General features: G+C 40.1%; 4 protein-coding genes across 4 annotated transcripts; 3 read left to right on the top strand and 1 right to left on the bottom strand.

Annotated features, from left to right (window-relative positions):
- Nucleotides 1-257: 257 nt before the first annotated feature.
- Nucleotides 258-3,408, bottom strand: slbp2 (stem-loop binding protein 2). Its single transcript, XM_077740809.1, has 9 exons — nt 3,267-3,408; nt 2,573-2,728; nt 2,258-2,338; nt 2,113-2,190; nt 1,905-2,045; nt 1,620-1,793; nt 1,373-1,526; nt 915-1,041; nt 258-839 (listed from the first exon to the last, which is right to left on the bottom strand). The coding sequence occupies exons 1-9, from the start codon at nt 3,317-3,319 to the stop codon at nt 775-777; spliced, it is 1,029 nt and encodes a 342-aa protein (XP_077596935.1). The 5' UTR covers nt 3,320-3,408; the 3' UTR covers nt 258-774.
- Nucleotides 3,409-3,942: 534 nt separating this feature from the next.
- On the top strand, nt 3,943-6,258 carry zmat2 (zinc finger, matrin-type 2). The gene is made up of 6 exons (XM_077740559.1): nt 3,943-4,020; nt 4,728-4,827; nt 5,045-5,168; nt 5,243-5,316; nt 5,403-5,548; nt 5,741-6,258. The coding sequence occupies exons 1-6, from the start codon at nt 4,003-4,005 to the stop codon at nt 5,882-5,884; spliced, it is 606 nt and encodes a 201-aa protein (XP_077596685.1). The 5' UTR covers nt 3,943-4,002; the 3' UTR covers nt 5,885-6,258.
- Nucleotides 6,259-6,765: 507 nt separating this feature from the next.
- On the top strand, nt 6,766-13,925 carry lcp2a (lymphocyte cytosolic protein 2a). Its single transcript, XM_077741109.1, has 29 exons — nt 6,766-7,025; nt 7,105-7,167; nt 7,280-7,326; nt 7,409-7,474; nt 7,623-7,651; nt 7,721-7,755; nt 7,843-8,041; nt 8,195-8,280; nt 8,585-8,642; nt 8,718-8,783; nt 8,843-8,862; nt 8,934-8,953; nt 9,022-9,134; nt 9,202-9,277; nt 9,498-9,541; nt 9,689-9,723; nt 9,836-9,992; nt 10,433-10,515; nt 10,722-10,767; nt 10,874-10,939; nt 11,027-11,046; nt 11,220-11,239; nt 11,648-11,764; nt 11,848-11,866; nt 11,935-11,950; nt 12,290-12,360; nt 12,457-12,531; nt 13,156-13,305; nt 13,385-13,925. Exons 1-29 carry the CDS (start codon nt 6,948-6,950, stop codon nt 13,526-13,528), a joined length of 2,019 nt encoding a protein of 672 aa, XP_077597235.1. The 5' UTR covers nt 6,766-6,947; the 3' UTR covers nt 13,529-13,925.
- A 1,010-nt stretch (nt 13,926-14,935) lies between these two features.
- Nucleotides 14,936-16,586, top strand: foxi3a (forkhead box I3a). Its single transcript, XM_077741108.1, has 2 exons — nt 14,936-15,347; nt 15,801-16,586. Exons 1-2 carry the CDS (start codon nt 14,936-14,938, stop codon nt 16,352-16,354), a joined length of 966 nt encoding a protein of 321 aa, XP_077597234.1. The 3' UTR covers nt 16,355-16,586.
- The last annotated feature ends 2,467 nt before the right edge of the window (nt 16,587-19,053 follow it).

Below are 19,053 nucleotides of genomic sequence, written 5' to 3'. Positions count from 1 at the left end.
AAACGGTCCATTTTAAGTGCAAGTTGAAAACGAGTTAAAATGGATTGAATGACTAATGTCAATGGCATTGTGCTCATAATGCATGTTAAAGTTAAAAAATGTAATTAATAAAAAGGCTAAAAAACTAAGGGTTGACAAAAGTTATGTTATAATTTAAAAAGTGATTACAATGGGAATCATAATTTCCTTCCAAATTTTCTAATTTTGTAAAATTATTCCTACCAAAAATGAAAGAACAGAAATGCTGAGATCGCTGATGACATTTACATCTTTATTAATTTTATTAATTTCATCTTCACTTTTCATTATTTAAAGCAACACATGTTACAAATAAAAAAGGAAATGGTGTAAACAGCCATAGAGGTGAATGTGGACAACAACTAAAAAAACAAAAAAAAGTAGCCTCTACAAAGACCAAAGGGTGACAACACAGAAAAAAAAGGGACTAAACACAAATGAAGACCTTTTGTGTATATGGAGAACACATTGCAAGTCACCAAGTGCAGTTAACAAGAGGGGAAAATGATGAAACATGCTCGGGTCACGTGCCAAGTTGCACCCTGTCTGTTAAATAATGGGACACCTTCAAGATCAGCTGACAAATCTATTCCCACTTGGCTGAAGAGCAAAAGAAGCTCAGTGTACAAAAACCATTTCCTGTTCCAAACCCGTGTTTTTATAAAATCCAAATACACTGGAGACGTACACAAAGTTCAAATTCAGATGACACAATTGCTCCAAAAAGGACCCGACTGGGATAACTCCAGCTAGATATCAGTAGGGATTCCATAAGAATTGATCAGATACAACCGGGACCTGTTGGTCATCCACGCCAAAATCTAAAACATACGGGAAATAAAAACTGTCATTCATAAAACTATGTGGAGACAGTGAGCAGTTGGAAGTATTTTCACCTTCCACATGTTTGCCCTCCAGCTGAAGTTGCAGCCAGTCAACCATGTTCTGGTTGGACAGTTGAATCCTAAGAGAGCAGCTGAGGCCAGGGGGAGAGCGAGGAGGTCGGTACATGCTCTCAGGCTCCTGCAATTCAGGGAAATGTTACCTCTGGGTGAACAAATACTAGAATTGCTATTATAGTGCACATTTTGGGGAGTTTGACTTGCTTATGAATCAACTCCGAATCAAAAACTCATTGGTTACCATTGATAGTTATGTCCAGTCAATCTGGTAGTTTTAAAATGCCCTTATAAGACTGTTGAACTGCTCCTAAATATTCATATTAAGTGCCATTGCCAGGTAAAGGCATCCATGCCATTTTGAATGGGTATAGTTTTCTCCATGGTTGTCAAGTTCCAATGAGTACCTTATAAAAGGGTGAGAAATCTACACGTAGTTGAATGTGTGACATTACCGGTGACAGCAGACTGTTCCAAGTGCCAGGCAGCTCTGGCGACATGTCGGCCGACAGGGGAGACACAGAGGATGCCTTCAGGGTCTCCATCTCTCTCTGCTTCTCTCCTCCATGGTCACAAAGGTCAGATGTCATGTTGGCCAGCTGTTTCTGCCTGCAAAAACATCATTACCCAATCAAGAATTAAAAAAATAATAATAATAAACACCATGGACTGCAAGGAATACAAAACCGGGGGTCCACTTACAGTTGTTCCACAGGGTCAAGTGAAAGGTCGTAGGCGTCTGACAAGGAGTTGCACGGCGGGTCCCACTGGTGCAGCGATCGTCGCCACAGTCGAACCTGCATGTCCCAGGAGCGTCGGCTGAACTTCCTGTACTTGTTGGGGGTGGATGGATGGATTTTGGGGTCCCTGAATTGTCTGAGGAAGGCAGTTTTGAATTTCTCCCACAACTTGAATAAAAGGCCCATGTGTCAATTGTAAACTATTTTTTGTTCAAAAAGTCAAGCACTAAGATACAGTTGGTCTTACTTTGGGACTTGTTCAAGGTAGTTCTGGTAGCCACTGGTGTTCTTGCCATACAGGATCTGCTTCCTTCGGCGCTTGAGAACAGCAGCGTTGGTCTCCATGCTCGGGTCTGGGCTGCGAGGGTAGCATCGAGGAAGACCAGCTCTGTTGAGATGGCCAAATGAACCCGCTTGTTGAACTTGGATAACAGGAAGGCTCCACGCAACCATACCTCTTGTCCAGATCATCCGTTCCGACAGCAATGCTGCTGGTGGATACTTTTAAGATGCACCTCTCCAAGATGGAGGTCCTAAACCCCCAAAAAACAAATTAAAAAGATATGCAGGCATATTCCAGAAGAGAGAAAGCCGACCAACCTGCGTGGTTTCTGGCCTGCAGATCTTTCCCCTCCTCGGGGGCTGATGGCCACTGGAGACATCAGGATTGGAGAGACGTTACTGAAAAGACAAAAGTGAGCCCTGGGTTCCTATTTCTGCATAATCATTATTTTTTTTTCTAACTCTGTGCTGTTCATAATGACAAGCAGCCATCATTGTATGACTTATTACATTTCTGATGTGAATTTAAGCCTTTGACTCCATATTGTGAAACATTGGCATACGACTTAAAGGAATATATCAAATATAATACGCCAAAGAGTTATTAAAAAGAAGTCAGTGTTCAAAGCTGACCTGACGAGACTGTCAAAGACAGAGCTGCAGCCAGGAAGAAGCCATGGCTCCGGGGTAGAGCATCCAGCAGAAGTCACAAGTGGTTCGGGTTGGCCGTTCCAAATGCCCGTGGGCCAGTCCGTCACGCAAATGCATGGCCGCGGGCTGAAACAGAAACTGTGAACACAACTCAAGTTAGACCAAGGGCTTCAAGACCAAAATTTGAAGGTTTAAGGGGAAAAAAAATAAAAAAAACTTCCCAAAAAATGAGTAAAATAAATATTTTCCTTTGCCTTTTCTGCATGCATGCATGCATTTGCAAATTTCTCGTGCTACAGAGAATGGCTGAGAAAAATCACGGAAAATAATTTCGGTTCGGCAACCAATAAATGATCATTTTTCTGCATGAAATTAAATATATTTATTTTACAAAAGCTCAACTGAAAATCTATTTATAGAAATGTATTGCAATAATTTACTACCAATTATTTATTGACTTCTTTCACTCTTAACCGTGACACCCTTGTTAATTAGTCGATTAGAACTTCCCAAAACTCTTCACAATAAAGGACAAGGTTACAACGGCAAGCACAAGTTTTACTCCTAAAACTTAAGACTTCACGCTACTTTGCATTGTCCAAAAAGTAACTTGCACGTTGTCAAATAAAGATATGTGATTTTGGAGAACTGCATCATAAGAAGTGGTGTTACCGACCTGGAGGAGAGGAGCGGGCTATAAGCAGCAGATTCGACTCCACAGCGTGACATCAGTACTTTAGAACTTGGCACCTTCGCTTGGAATGGACCGATGCCATGTTCTAATTTACTGGCGTTTTTATTAGTGGCACCTGCAAGGGGGCGCGGCCTGCACATCATTTGCATTTTTTTTCACCAAACACGCATATTAAATGTTCTTAATAGAAGGGCTCACATTCTTATTTTATTTTTGTCAAACTTCCAGAAACCCCACACACGAGAAAGTAATCAAATATGATAATGTGAGTTGCAGTACAAAAACTGACCAGTGGGTGGTAGCATGATACTCCTTGGGTAAATTGTGTTTATTCTAGGGCTGATGTAAAAAAATATTTTTGGGGAAATTCCAGCGAGCTCTAGTATTCTAATGTGTGACTTAACCAAAATATTTATTTTGTATACACTCTGGCCATGGCCTCCAGTAAAGCTCTAATAAAAACATGTTTTATTGTATTTAAGTGAGTGCCCTACATGGAAATAATGCTAATATATATATTTTAAATTAACTATATTAAATATTATAATTTTAAAAATGTCTGTTCTCTCGAAATCCCATCACGTGTCGTCATATATTGCAGTTTCTATAAATATATGTGCACATTTATTTAAAAAAAACCTTCCAATCCACTAGGTAGCGCTGTCCTCTCAAAAAGCAATACCACTTTGACTTTTTCCTTCCGGAAATATCCGCAAACATGGCGTCTGGCAGTGGGGTATATATTTTTATACTACTTTCATATTGTTCAAAATCTTACCAGTGGTTTGTTAGTTGTGAAGTATTTTGCTTCTGTGTATGTCGATGTGTTTTTCCTCTTTATCCATGTCTCTAAACGCATTCTACCGTTCACTGATGTCGAAATAACTTTGTTTATGTAGTCCTATTTGCTATCAGTCAGTTCGCGTACAAAATATAGGATGATGACTATACAACATTGCATAATGTGTACTTGTTCATCCTGTTTTGTATACCATTGATCTCTCTGTAATTCATTTAATCAACTAAATCTCTATGAAGATGAGTTCATTCTACCAAACGATTACTAAAAAAAATCAACTTGATGTCCTAAAAAAATACTCGATCCATAAGATCCATGTCCGATCTCTCATTACATCTCATTTTCTGAACTACTTTATCCTCATTTGGGTCGCGGGGGGTGCTGAAGCCTATCCCAGCCGACTCTGGGCCAGATGTGGGGGACGCCCTTCTTTGGCAATTTAGAGTGTCCAATCAGCCTACCATGCATGTTTTTGGAATGTGTAAATATATTCAAAAAATAAATGAAAAAAAAAACTGCACAATTCTGTTGGTGCGAAAAAAACATGATGGCCTTGACCATTCTTTTGCAATGTTGTCCTGCTGCGTGTATGTCAACCAAAGAATGCACCTTGAAATTAACCGAGGCTTGTGCTTCTCTTCCAGTCGAGTAAAAATGACTTCCGTCGGAAGTGGGACAGAGACGAGTACGAAAACCTCGCTCAGAAGAGGATCAACGAGGAACGAGAAAAAGACAGCAAAGATGGTGAGTTCTTGTGCAATGACGACATCTTATAGTCCATATATCAACACCCTGCCCCTCTGTCTGTATTACATTGTATTTTTGTACTACTCATTTCAAATTTCTTGTCAATCTAACTTATTTAAGAAAAAAAAAACATTGTGGGCTATCTTCTCTGCCACCAAGCCTTGCAAGTTTTCTGGGAGAAACCCTGATCATAATAACTCCTCCCACGTTCTAGGGAAAATCGTGCCTCCGATCAAGCGAGAGAATCTACGTCACCGGGACTACAAAGTGGACCTGGAATCCAAACTGGGGAAAACCATCGTCATCACTAAGATGACCCCCCAGGCTGAAATGGGCGGGTAGGTCACGTTAAACAACACAACATTTGAAGAACGGGCTGCCGTTTTCTTGACAGCATCTCAATCTGTTGCAGCTACTACTGTAATGTTTGTGACTGTGTGGTGAAAGACTCCATCAACTTCTTGGATCACATCAATGGCAAAAAACGTGAGTGATTTCAAAATGGGGTCCATCATTGTCAATGCCAGTCCAGAACTTGAGTAGAGTTCCAATTAACTTGCTTGCCTTTTCAGATCAGAGGAATCTCGGCATGTCCATGAGGGTTGAGCGATCATCTCTGGACCAGGTGAAAAAGCGCTTTGAGGCAAATAAGAAGAAGATGGAAGAGAAGCAGAAAGAGTACGACTTTGAGGAGCGAATGAAGGAGCTGCGAGAAGAGGTGAGAAGAAGTCACAGTTGTTAGTTAGTTAGTAGTAAAGCTGGTAAAAATAAGGATTCTTTAATATAACGTCATATTCAAGTCTCACGTCGATTCAAAATCAGTCTGATAAGATCTTTACACATAAATAAGAAGACTTTACTTAACTATTCCTGCACCTCATTTTTTTTTGTCTGTGTTTTTTCTGTTCAGGAGGAAAAGGCAAAAGCCTACAAGAAGGAAAAACAGAAAGAGCGGAAGCGACGGGCTGAGGACGACGGCGACTTTGAGGATGACGACGAAATGGCGGCCGTCATGGGCTTCTCGGGGTTCGGCACGTCTAAAAAGAGCCGCTGACAGCTCGACAACATCACCGAATTGAGCTAGCACGTCTTGTATTGCCGTTGGTGGCCTGCAGAGGGCGCGTGCAAGATGACGGATGACTAAATCTTGCTGCACAATGGCATTTTATGTTCCCAGTTTAGTTTTTTTTTTTCAATATTCATTTCCCCGGTTTGCATGTTTGAAACGAACGGACTGTCCAATTGCAAGTGAAGCTCATCCGTTTATCCAAAATAAGACCGAAATTCAGTCATTTATTTAAGTGTAATGTTTTATATTCTTTGTTAGAACACTGGCCAATGATTGGCAGTGAATACAAATTGTCATTGAGACATTTTATTGGTTGTATATTGACAGCTTTTCTTTTCAATAAATGACATTCTTTTTAACTGGTTTTTGACTCAATCCACTGATCGCTAATGAGGTCATTTTAATGGAATTTTTACTTAAGGATTTGCTTAATATTTTAGGAAATTTAAACAAATTGTACAAGAATATTGTCTAAAGAAAACAAGAACATATATGGTAACATCACATCACAGTTTGTTATGCCAAAAATAAACACCAAGATTCCACCAGATAGCACCAAAGCAAATTATTATTTTGATATTGCAATTATTTGCTGCTCAGAATGGCAAATAATCGCAATATCAAACAGACTGAGTTTCTGCGAAAACATGGTGGTTCACTGTTGACACAATTAGTGTGAAAAACTGAAAATTCCCAAATGTTAAGTGGAAATAACTGAAAAAAATGAACCTCATGTCGCTGACTCAGTGGCGTCAAAGTCATCGACGGGCTGTTCCGCTTTGCGGTGGAGGAGGAAGATGTTGCTTTCGTTCCCCTCCTCTGCTCTGTCACTTCCTCTGAGGTTAAGAAAGAGAGAGCGAGACATTGACAAACAAACCAAGCCAAGGAGACAGGAAGAACGAAGGAAGGCTTCTTGGTTCCACTTTTGAAATGGCGGCCTAGGCCACCACGTCGAAGGTTCTCTTTCGTATTCAATGTTCTGAACGCTGGGTGAGCCTCAGTTTTAGGACGTCCTGAAAGAAGAACTGCGAAAAACAAAAAACGCAGAATGAGTAGCGGCCGAGTGCCTTCTCGGTCAGAGGTCATGGAGTGGAGTCCTCAACAGCTGGCCGACTACCTGAGGAAGGTCAGACTCCATTTTAAATATTAATATGACATGCACCCAACTTGCTAAAAGTCTGACAGAATCGAAACGTTTATTACAGATGAATCTCTCCGATTGTGATAGAACCGTTTTGAAGAACTCCATTAATGGATTGCGATTTGTGGTGAGTTTTTCTCATAGGCCAGTCGATACAATAGTGATAGGCCTTCAATTTAAACTGGGAAGGGCGTCCAACCTGTCTCAGTTCAACTGGATCGCCATTTTTGTGCTTGCAGAACTTGAGTGAGAACGATCTGCAGAAATTCCCTAAACTTCTTACACCGTAAGCATACTCAAAGCATTTGTCGGGTATTCACTTAAGGAGAAAAACAGGACATTGTAAGTTATGTTTATGTGCTTTTCAGCATTATTTCCAAACTGAGTGCTGACATCAACAAAAAGGAAGAAAAACGAGGCTTGTTTGGTATAAAGTAGGTTTTTGTTGTAACTAAAATATAAATAAATTTAACGCCAATGCATACATCAATGTAGTATTAGCCTCGTGTTTCCGTTATTAAAAAAAAAAACTTGTTTTGTTACCACACAAATATACGTAATGTTATTGTTTCTCCTTGACAGAACCTCGACGCCGAAATTTCACGAACCAGGTATCTTTATGCATCTCATAAGCCTAATTTAGAGTTTTCAAGCTATTAATACTGTTCTGTCTTCAACAGTTTGTGATATACAAAGTTCAGGTGACAATCATTCTGTAAGTTTAAGTTTTGCCCCACCCCCAAAATTGCAATAAAACCATCCTACCACAATCATCTCTCAATCCCATTTCACTGCACTTCAGGACGACGACATCAACGATTACGAGAATCCCGACAGCGACGACCAGGACAGCAACGAAAGCGACTACGAGAAGCCCGACGACGACGACGTGGGCCAGCATTACGAAGTGCCCCCCTCGGAACCACCGGAGGATTTAATGACACACAAGTTGCGGGGCGCCGTGAACCTCCCAGACAGCCAATACATCGGCCATTCACGAGGTTTACCGTACTAACAAACATTACGTCTACGTCAGTGTTTCCCAACCAATGAGCGATGGTCAGGTGTGCTGCGGAAAATGACCTGTCAAGAGGTCATGCATATCACAAGATTAAAATTGAAATACGACTAACAAATCTACTCTCACTTTATAGATACCAGGAATAAAAACGGGTCATCCAGGGATATGCCGCCCGCTGTTTGTCCCCGCCCACCTGTACCACCACTGCCATCTCGAGGAGTGAGTATATAAATAAGGGCACTGAAAAAAAAAGAAAAGTTGTCAGGACTTCAAATTTCAAGTCAGCCGATTTCAGTTAAATGATCACGTATTCATGCAAAACTGAAAAAATAAAATCAACCTTTTCAGGTTTTGTTTTTTTAGCGCAAATATAAAAAAGTTTGTGCATAAATGCTCATCTCAGAAATGTTCACTTATCTATATTTGAAATATCAAAAGCGTAAATTACAAAGAATGACTGATTATAATCAATTATGTGATGGCAATTAATGATTGATAAATATATTTTTGTGTGTTTCTGTAGCTGGTAAAGCCCAGTCGAGATAGCTCACCACATATTTCAAGAAAATCTTCCGAAAAATGTAAGTCAACTCCTAATCATGTAATCATTTGTTGTAGTACAATTATTCACATTTGCCTCATACTACCATTTTCAGTGCATCCGGGACCACCGCAAATCTTCCGTGGCAACAAACCGGACCGCAATTCTTCTCCTATTCGAGGTAAACTCCTATTTTTCTTTTACTGGTCGTCAAAAGATGATGTTTATTCCTTTTCACAGGTCCCAATTTAGCAGAAAAGGTTAGTCTATACACAACAAATATATCAATTAGACTTTGAGCATATATCTTATTTATAACTGTGAATTCCAGCCAAGTGTACCCTCACTCAGGTAAGCACAAACACTTACTTTATATTTGTCCTCATGGTTAACCTTGACAAGTCCTTGAATGTTTTTAGGAATCAGGCAGATGTTCATCTGGGCAGGTCCAAACCTCTGGTCCCACATCCTTCCTCCTCCTCCACCTCCATCAGCAGGAGCAACTCCTCCATCAGGCCTTCACACAGTGATTGTGAGATATATTAATTCCAATTCCTTTAAGCATGTATTGACCGTAAGCTTTAAATGATTGTTTCAAGCAACAAAATTCAACACGTTCCCCTTCAATAAGACTCTGCCGCCCCGCCCCATACCTCCAATCCGCCCTGGAGACAGGTACAAAAAATATTTCAACCTTTTCACTACCATTGTTGATGATTGACTTCTAATCACTTGGCTATTTTCATCTTTCTGCTGTGAATTTATGACAATTATTAGACATCCAATTCATTCAAGCCAGTTCAAAATGATTGGACGTCTAACATTACTGGCAACCCATGAGTTAATGTGAACTAAATTTATAATATGTATTTTTTTTCTTTCTATTGTTGGACAGTTTTCCTCCAAGTGGAAAATCCCAGTCTTTCACTGCATGCTGTGGTAAGACTAGTTTATTCACTATAGCAAGAAAAGATGTATTTTTTTCCAATCACTCGCTAGGTGCAAAGCATCCCAATACAATTTCACCAGAAATGTCATCTTCTAGGTGTGTAACGTACTGTTTCTTTCTGTTTTCTTTTTCGACAGCTCCTCATGTTGAAGGCTGGGATGATGATGAATTTGTGAGTCGAATGAAAATTCGATTCACGGACATCTGAGATGACCAACTGTTAAAATGTGCAAAATGTATAATTGGACGTGGACTTGGAACGCAACTGGTTTAAACCGTTTCAGGACGACGATGAGGCTGACTACGAGAATCAAAACAGCAGCTTCGAGGACGACGAGCCGAACGACGACGGGAGTTATGAACCGCCTCCCACGGAACCCTCTGAGGACCTGACTCACAAACGGTTCCCGGCCCTGCCCTGTGGAAAGGGCCATTACATCGGTATAATGTTTAAAAATAATAATAATAATAATAATAAATACATACATAAATATATGCAAACACACACTATATGTATATATATATACACACACACATACATTTGTACATACACATACATATACACATACATTTGTACATACACATACATATGTACATACATATATATACATATATATGTACATACACATACATATATACAAATATATATAGCCAATAATTCAATTGTTTAAATTAATAAACCCATATATGCATAACATGTCAATAGAAACTAGCACTCAAATTTAAACGAATAATAAGTGATAGACATCTCTGGAGGAACTGGCTGTTGTTTCATTGCTAATGATTGTGCGTGACATGCAATCCGTTCTGACCGGGAGGGCTGATTAAGAAACAATATGTGATGATTTGATCCACGTCTGATTTATGTATCTACTCCTCAGACAATATGGATTGCAGAGGCCCACCACCAGCACTGAGTCTTCGGCCACCGGTTTCTCCACTTCCGAGTCTGTCACCTCGCTTGGTAAGACTCAAAAATCTCAATATTTTTAAAAATAAAATTAATATAATTAAAATGAATAAAAGTAGCCAACACACTATGGTCAATTTGCATTTCTACCGTGTTTGGCCAATTAAAAATGTCACTGCTGATCAACCAAATTATGTTCCACATCTACAATTTTAATCTTAAAATGGATTAGCTATAATATAGTGTGTATTTTATTTTAGCCTGGAGAGTCATTATCCAGTCAAGATCAACCACCGCCGGGGAAATGTGAGTCACAATTCCCCAGGGCTCTCTTTTGAATCATTTTATTCAAAGAATAATCATGATAGAAAACATATTCAGAATTTTCCACTTTGTTTTTTTTTTCTTCAAGTGCTTCAAGGACCCCCTCAAATTTCACGTGGCAACAAACCGGGTCGAAATCCATCTCCCATTCGCGGTATGTTTTTTAGCCGTGACATAATTTCTCATACGATTTTGGTCAACTTGACATTGAACATCATTTTTTTTTCTCTTTTGTTTGTAGGTGCCCAAACAGAAGAAAGGGTGGGTGTTGCTTTAAATGTATTGGCCGCCATTGACGTCAAAAGACGTCCAATCCATTTGTTGAACTGGGAATTCAAATGGATTGGACGTCTATCGATGTCAGTGGAAGCCAATAGGTTATTAAATAGTTACATCAACAGGATTGCAAATGATTATTTTTTTGTACGTTACAGCCCCCTGCACGCTCTCCAAGGTAACACACACACACACACACACACGCACACAAAAGTTTGCACCTAGAAAATTAAAAGTAAATAATAATAAAAGTGTTAAAACATTAAGATGAAAGGAAAAACAATGTTTTTCACTTTTTGATTCAGGCCAATTGCCAATCTTTGAAAAATCTAAAAGACGAGAATATTTGCTATTTTTGACTCTCAAAAAGAGGAATTGAAGAAATTTCAACATCAGTAAACAATGTACCGACTCATAAAAGCGGTCACTTGTTGAATTAATTAATTTTGGCAGCTTAGTTGGTAGACATTGCGGCCTTGGAAATGAAACTATAACGTAACACTTGGGCTACTCCATGAATCACTGTCGTCAGCATATAATTCCGAGGTTGGAAATGTGTGACGATGATGAACGTGCTTACCTCCAGGCCTCAGCCGGACCTCCCGGAACTTCCCACCAGGCCCAAACATCTCGGACCTCCGCCTTCCTCTTCGGTCAGCGTCAGCAGAAGCAAATCTTCCGTCACGCCTTCTCTTCTCCACAGGTTGTCCGACGCCCCCTCATCAATAGCCAGGCACATCTCAGATAAAACCGATTCATTTTTTTGTGTGCTGGTTTTAATTTCAGGGCTGAAAGAATGAGAGGGGTAAGTTAATATTTCTAAGATAACTCTACATGCCAACTTTTTTTAATCATCTAATTTCCTCCATCCAGCAAACAAACAGTGATGGTGAGAATCCTTCATTTTCTAGCTAATCAAACTCTTCTTATTTATGTTTGTTATGATTTATGCTTTAAAGGGCAAGTGGAGATTTTGTTAATTAAAAACAAAGATTTCACATTCATCCATTTTCCACACTACATATCCTCATAAGGGTCGTGGGGGGTGTTGGAGCCTATCCCAGCTAAATACCCAGTGGAGGACACCTTTAATTGGTGGCCAGCCAATCACAGGGCACAAAGAGATGGACAACCAACCATTCATGTCCACAATCATAACTAGGAGTGATTTTAGAGTGTTCAATAAGCCTAAAATGCATAAAAACTATTGACTGTGCATCATCTTTAGGGGGCAACAGATTTGACTTTGCCATATCAGAGCACGTTCGTCCTCCCCTGCAAAATCCTCCATTCAAACAGGTAAGCTTAGCCATTTAAATCATATTTTAAGAACAGCATTTATAAATGATTCTTAAGAAATTGCATTTTTTAAAAAGAAACCATGTGCTCGACTAGAGTATGGACCCTCGCTGGTATGTTGGTAGAGTGAGCAGGGGCCAAGCTGAAAGTTACTTGAAACGAGTCAGCAAGGTAATATACACACATACACAACAAGGCATAAAACTAATTTCTTGGTTTATATGTATTTCCATGTTTTGTGAGTTGATGTATCCCTCCTTTACAGGGAAATAAACTCAGGATTACTTTGTATGGTCATGTAGCATGTATCCCTATGACCTCACCTGCATTATTTTTGCCACCATTAATTGACTTAATAATATATTATTAATTGATAAATGTTTGTGTAGTCTATGTATATGCATATGCACATGTATATGCACATGTATATATACATGTACATATAAATGAACATGTATATACATTATATGTATGTGTATATGTATATGTATGTGTACATGCATAAGCACATGTGTACATGCATAAGCACATGTATATGTATATGCATATGCACATGTACAATGACATGTACATGCCTTTAATCCCTGATCATTCATATAGAACAACAAAATGTTGCTTTTTATTAATCATGTTTTAATCTTATTGTAGCAAGAAACATAAAGTCCCACAAAATGAGACCCAGGTGGCGAGTTCCTCGACATAGACTAGTATATGTGTGTGTGTGTGTGTGTGTGTGTGTGTGTGTGTGTGTGTGTGTGTGTGTGTGTGTGTGTGTGTGTGTGTTTGTACACGTAGGACGGGGCATACCTGGTGCGGGACAGTTCCCAAAAGCAGTCCAACCAGCCGTACACACTGATGGTCCTCTACAACAACAAAGTTTTCAACATTCAAATCCGCCACAAGGACAAGCAGTTTCAACTGGGAACCGGACTGAAGGCCCAGGAGGTAAAGCCAATGAAGATGATATAATCCCGATTATCATAAATCACAAATGTTCCTCGAGTCTGTGTGTGTATGTGTGCAGTCTTTCCCCTCGGTGTGCGACATCATCAAATTCTACTCTCAGTGTCACCTGCTGCTCATCGATGCCAGGAAAAACTCTTTGGGCCAACAGAATCAGTGTCTGCTATCTGAGCCAGCAGGGATTTACATGACCGGTAGCCTGTGAGACCTTCCAATTGCTCATTCTGGTCCAAATTAATTCCAAAACAGGAGCCGTCAGCTGTGCCTTCTTTGTAATGCCTTTTTAGTCATTCTACCTTCTTTTTTTTTTACATTTTTGGTGGCATCAATGATTACTAATTTGTCATTAACTGCCAGTGACGTGATAGATTTCTGTGAATTTAATTAACTCAATCATTAGTCTACAGCCAATCTGTATTAAGTAGGACTGTTTGTTCATTTTCTGTCTTCACATGGATTGGACGTCCATTGTTGTGAATAGCAGCCACTGAGTTAAAAATGGAATGACAATGTAATATTGTATTGTGTTTTAATAATTGTAATAATAATAAATATATATAAAAACACATTCCAAAACCTTTAACCATAACAATAAATTCCTTTTCTGATCCCTGTGACCTTTCACCTCATTACCCCCAAATCACCTCTTCCATTTCATATGGTAAACCTATAATGCAAATTTGATAATAATCCCCTTATTCATTCTTGAGTTATCTTGAACCCAAATAAAAAAAGACTAACAAACAAACGGGAAGGCAACGCATAATCTTGAAGACTTTCTAGAATTAAGATGAAAACAAAACCAAAACGCGACCAGTCACGCACTTTAGTTTTCATCGTTGACACCCGTATAATCCAAGTGATCAGTTACAGCTCAGCCCGTCATGTTTTGTCTACGCCGGCTGCAGATTGGACGTTGTCGCCAACTGACGCACATGTCGTTGGCTCGTCCGGGACCCCCAAAAAAAAGTGTGCGAGGCAGCCCCCCTCGCAGGTGTGAACATGAACTGATAAGACGGCAACACATTGGCTTTATGAGTAAGTAAGATTTACAGCCTTGTGCCGTTCACGCCTCAGCGTGCAAAGATTTGTAGGTTGGTTCTATTTTCAGTTTAATTATTAGTAAAAAAAAGCAGTTTGTCTCATGTCCAATTCATGCAAAGTGGGAAGGCTACCCTTCTATTTCAAATGGATTGGATGTCTAGTTGTGACAAACTAATTCAAGCAAGCAAGAAGATCATCAAGTACTTTGAAATCAACCTCAAAAAAAAAAGTGAATTTAAAGAGGTCGAACTGAGTGAACTTTTCTGAACGAGCTTTGTCACATTCATGAAAAGGTGTCAAAAGTGTCAAATCGTGATTGAACGGTTATGTTAATCATAGGGGGCTGCAAAGTGTGAAAAAAAAGAATCTGATGAATGAGTAACGACTAAAACTGTAAAAAAGAGATTCAATCAGTCATTGACGTCTGCCCCTGGGCAGGAATTCAAGCTGCCCTTATTCAAAACAAGCACTGGTTGCCTATGACCCAGCAGCCAATCAGCTCGCATGTGGGCTGTGCCTTTGAGTATAAGTGCAGGTGAGAAGAACTTGCAGACAGGTGTTTAACAGAATGGCATCCTTCATGCCCTGCGGCCCATCCAACCACGACCTCCCGTCTTTGGGTGACTTCAGTTTCTACGGTCCGCCGCCGCCGCCCGAGCACGACCGCTCCTCGCTGCCGGGCCTCCACGCTGGAGCAGGCTACTACAACCTACAGGGTCCCTACCTCCCCGGGGGGCCTTGGTACTCCTTGGACAGCCCGTTGAGTCAAGGCCGTCCACCCTATTCTTACTCGGCTCTGATCGCCATGGCCATCCAGAGCGCGCCATCACAGCGGCTGACCCTGAGTCAGATCTACCAGTACGTTACCGAGAACTTCCCCTTTTACAGCCGCAACAAAGCCGGCTGGCAGAACTCTATCCGGCACAACTTGTCACTCAACGACTGCTTCAGGAAGGTTCCGCGTGAGGACAACAATCCTGGTGAGTTTTGGAACGGAGATGAACTTGAGTGAAACTGGGAGGGCAAACAACTAAGAAATAAAAATCTGTTCAAACAGATTAAACATCTAGTCCTTTAATGACATTCTGGTCACTTAGAACAATCTGTTATTGTCCTGGCACAGAAGTAAACACAATAGCAATTGTCCTGATCCTCAGATATTATCCTGACTTTAAGAAAGCAGTCCTAATACTGATCCTGATCCAGATCCAGAGAAAGATCCCAATGATGAAAGTGAGAACTGAGACCACATACAAGGGACTTTAAACCTCAAGTAACTCCTGAAGCTAATTTTATATAGGCAATTTAGCATTGAGTAAGTTGAATAGTTGAAGAAAAGACTTGGAAGCAGAGAATTCTGGTTATTTCTAGGAATGAACTGAGCATAGATATTTCAACTCTTTGTAAATTCATGAACACATTTTGTCTTGCAGGAAAAGGAAACTTCTGGACTCTGGATCCAAACTGCGACAAGATGTTCGACAATGGTAACTTCTGCCGCAAGAGGAAGAGGAAAACCGACACGGTCACCACATCTTCTAAGAAACGTCGCGGCTCCTCGTCCGACACGTCATCTCAGCCCAGCCCCAAAAGTCTGGGAGGGCGACATGCTCCAGAGGTTGCTTCCCCGCCTGATTGGCATAGCTCCCCTCAGACTTCCGTGTTCACCCAGGTCCCAGATGAGGCCTCCCTACTTCCCCCTCGGGGGATCGTTTACTCTCCAGGAGCCGTGGTACCTCAGTGGGACACCTATAGCTCTTCTCCTCAGGCTCCTGCAATGTTCTTCCCTTCTTCTGAGTCAAGCCCGATTCACTTCTCCCCATCGTCACTCTACGCCGAGTTAGAAACGACATGTGCTACGTTCCTGAAGTTCCAAGAGGAGCAGTTGGAGCAGAAGGACTTCTTCCAGGCTAACCTTTTGGGGGGCCTCATGGAGGAGCTGCCCCTTGATTCGCTGGGTTTCCAGCAGACTCTGACGTCCTTCTGATGTTTTTTAAATGTCTATTGTTGTGTTTATTGTTCTATTTATTGGTTTGTTTTTGTTTTTTTATAATTTCTTTGTTGATGTTAGCCGTGTGGTGCCCAAATATCTTATTGCTATGAATTGAAATGAATTTATCACTAATAAATATTCAATTCCTTTGAATTTGGAGGGCTGAAAGCAAAGGAATGTTCGATCGCTGCCAGCCGTCCAAGTTTAAAGGGACTGGACGAGTATCGTCGTCAATGGCAACCAATATGGTGATGTAGTTTGTATGTAAAAGAATTTTGGGGAATAAAAAAAATGGAATCACATGTTTTCCAGATTCATTCATACTAATAGAATAAGTTGAAAAGAAATACACATTCAAATTAACGGTATTAACCCTTATAGAGGCAACTATTTTTCCTACTTAAAAAAAAACAATAAAGACCTGCCATGCGTAATAAGTGGACCTCACATTTTGGCTCATGTAGGCCACAATAATAACATTTGGTATACAAATCTCAATTATTATTACATTGTATGATTTAGTATTATTATCATTAGTTTTGATGAATACAATGTTAATAATAAAACATGATTAAATCAATAGATTGATTCTGCTTATAGGGATAATGTTGTATTGGTTTTGGGGGAATTCCTGGGATCCTACTTGTAGTATTCGATTCTGTATACAAATAGTATGAATGAACCACAAACAGCCTGTCAGTTAAAATAACCTCCATGAGCCAGATTGGACCCACACACGGACCGCTTCCGGCCCGCGCCCTGTAGATTTGATACCACTTCACTCTTTTCTCAGCGAAACAGACAGTATTTTTTTTTTAAAACGATGCCCTTTTCATTCCTAACTGGGCTGATGATTACCAGGGGTTACTACGGAAATTTCCTCCCTGGACGCAACCCATTTGAAGGCTGTCCTTAAGCGCTCACTCAAATGATGGGCCACATCATGATAGGGTATTTGATAGTGAATCCGCATCCCCCTTTTGTGGCCAAGGGCCCCCACGCCAGCGCCTGTCTCCACCCCGAGTGTTTAGTCATCACGTCGTCCATTGATGTGGGCGTGCGCGCAAACAGGCGGCACACGCAGACGCGCCGATACTATCAGAAGATCAATACGGCCGAGAGACGGCGAGCGTTTACAACACAATCGGGAGAGTGTGCCGTCTTGTTTACGGCCCGCATGAGCACGTCGCGCCTCCGGGACCCCCTGAGGTCAACCGTCATGCAACCTGGTCGCTCACTTCATTCTACGTCAGTAAGACTTTGGATTTAGTCTGTATGTCATAAAGAATCATGGATATTGTTGCAAAGTTTTTCTATTTCATGAGTTTTAGTTCCTTCAAAAAGTATCTGTATGTTTTAGTGATTATTAGCAGAGCAAATATGGTTGTGTGGGCTGTAAATTAATAGTTTAAGGTGCTTCATTTCTTTAAGGTCACAATTTAAGTACATTGCAGCACCTTGCTTTTCTTCATATCAACCTTTTTGGGGTGAGTGACTATTTTTAGCAAATGATAATGGCACAAAGAACTGTGGTCCACATCATACACCACTGGTCTCAATCTGGCGGCCCGGGGTCCAAATCCGGGCCCGCCACAACATTTTGGGTGGCCCAAGAAAATAAATTGTGTATAAAACTGCTTGTATTTTATATTTAAAAACATGCAATAGTTGGGAAAAGGGAAATAATTCATATTTTCCCTCATTAAAAAAAATAAAGATAATGAAATACAATAAAATATTTGCTATTAAGAGCCTCCAAAAGGAGGATTTGGGCAGCAAAATGGATTTCGTCATTTGATTTTGAATAATTATGCATTTTTCTTTTAAGAGTTACATTTTAACTTCATATCTAATGAAAAAAAACTCTTACCTTAGAAACTTTCTTTCATTTTCAGGTTGAACTCTTTCAATTAGTGCCCTATAAAGAGATAAACGTGCTTGTGTCAATCAAGTAGTCAGAGCAACATCACATCATTATATTGATTATGCAACCACAAACACCCACACTTGTATTTCACTTGCAATTAAGCCCATCATTAAACTGTTTTGTGAGAAATTACTGTAATAATTGAAAACAAGGGCAGTAATGACTTCAATCAGTATGTATATAAAGATGGAGATTAGATATGTGGTTGATCCCTGCAGGGTAGGGGGGAGTACTAAAATGTGTGTGGTTGACCCACTAACCGGCAGAATGATGGCTGCAGGCCTGCATTTGCATAATGTCTCACCTAAATTGTTGGGACTTGCTGCAGCCTCACAATGAAATGAGGACTATATCAGATTTTTTTTTTAATGATCTCCATCTATAGGTGAAAACTGTGTAAAAAGTACTGAATGCAAATTAATTTTTGAAACTGAAAGTTTAGGGTTTGCTCTGGATTTTTTTTTAAATACCTTAATGGACAAATTTAAATAAAAGGCCCATTCAGAACTTATTCTGTTTTAATTTATTATTTAATTTAGTTATATCTAATATTCTTATGTGAGCCATACTCAATTAGATTTTCAAAATTTCCTGCGGGCCGATAAAAACTGGGCAGTGGGCAGCAGGGGGGCCACAGGCTGTAGTTTGAACCCCCCTGAGTATTTTTTAATCAATATTAAGAGATGTCACTTAGTGAACTCCCATCAAAATACTATTTAAGGGGACAATCTACGACCCTATATATGTACAACAATTCTTTTCGTGG

The sequence above is a fragment of the Stigmatopora nigra genome, chromosome 19, assembly GCF_051989575.1.
Source record: "Stigmatopora nigra isolate UIUO_SnigA chromosome 19, RoL_Snig_1.1, whole genome shotgun sequence".
NCBI lineage: Eukaryota > Metazoa > Chordata > Actinopteri > Syngnathiformes > Syngnathidae > Stigmatopora > Stigmatopora nigra.
The sequence above is the reverse complement of the archived record's forward strand: the minus strand, read 5'-3'. Positions and strand labels throughout refer to the sequence as shown.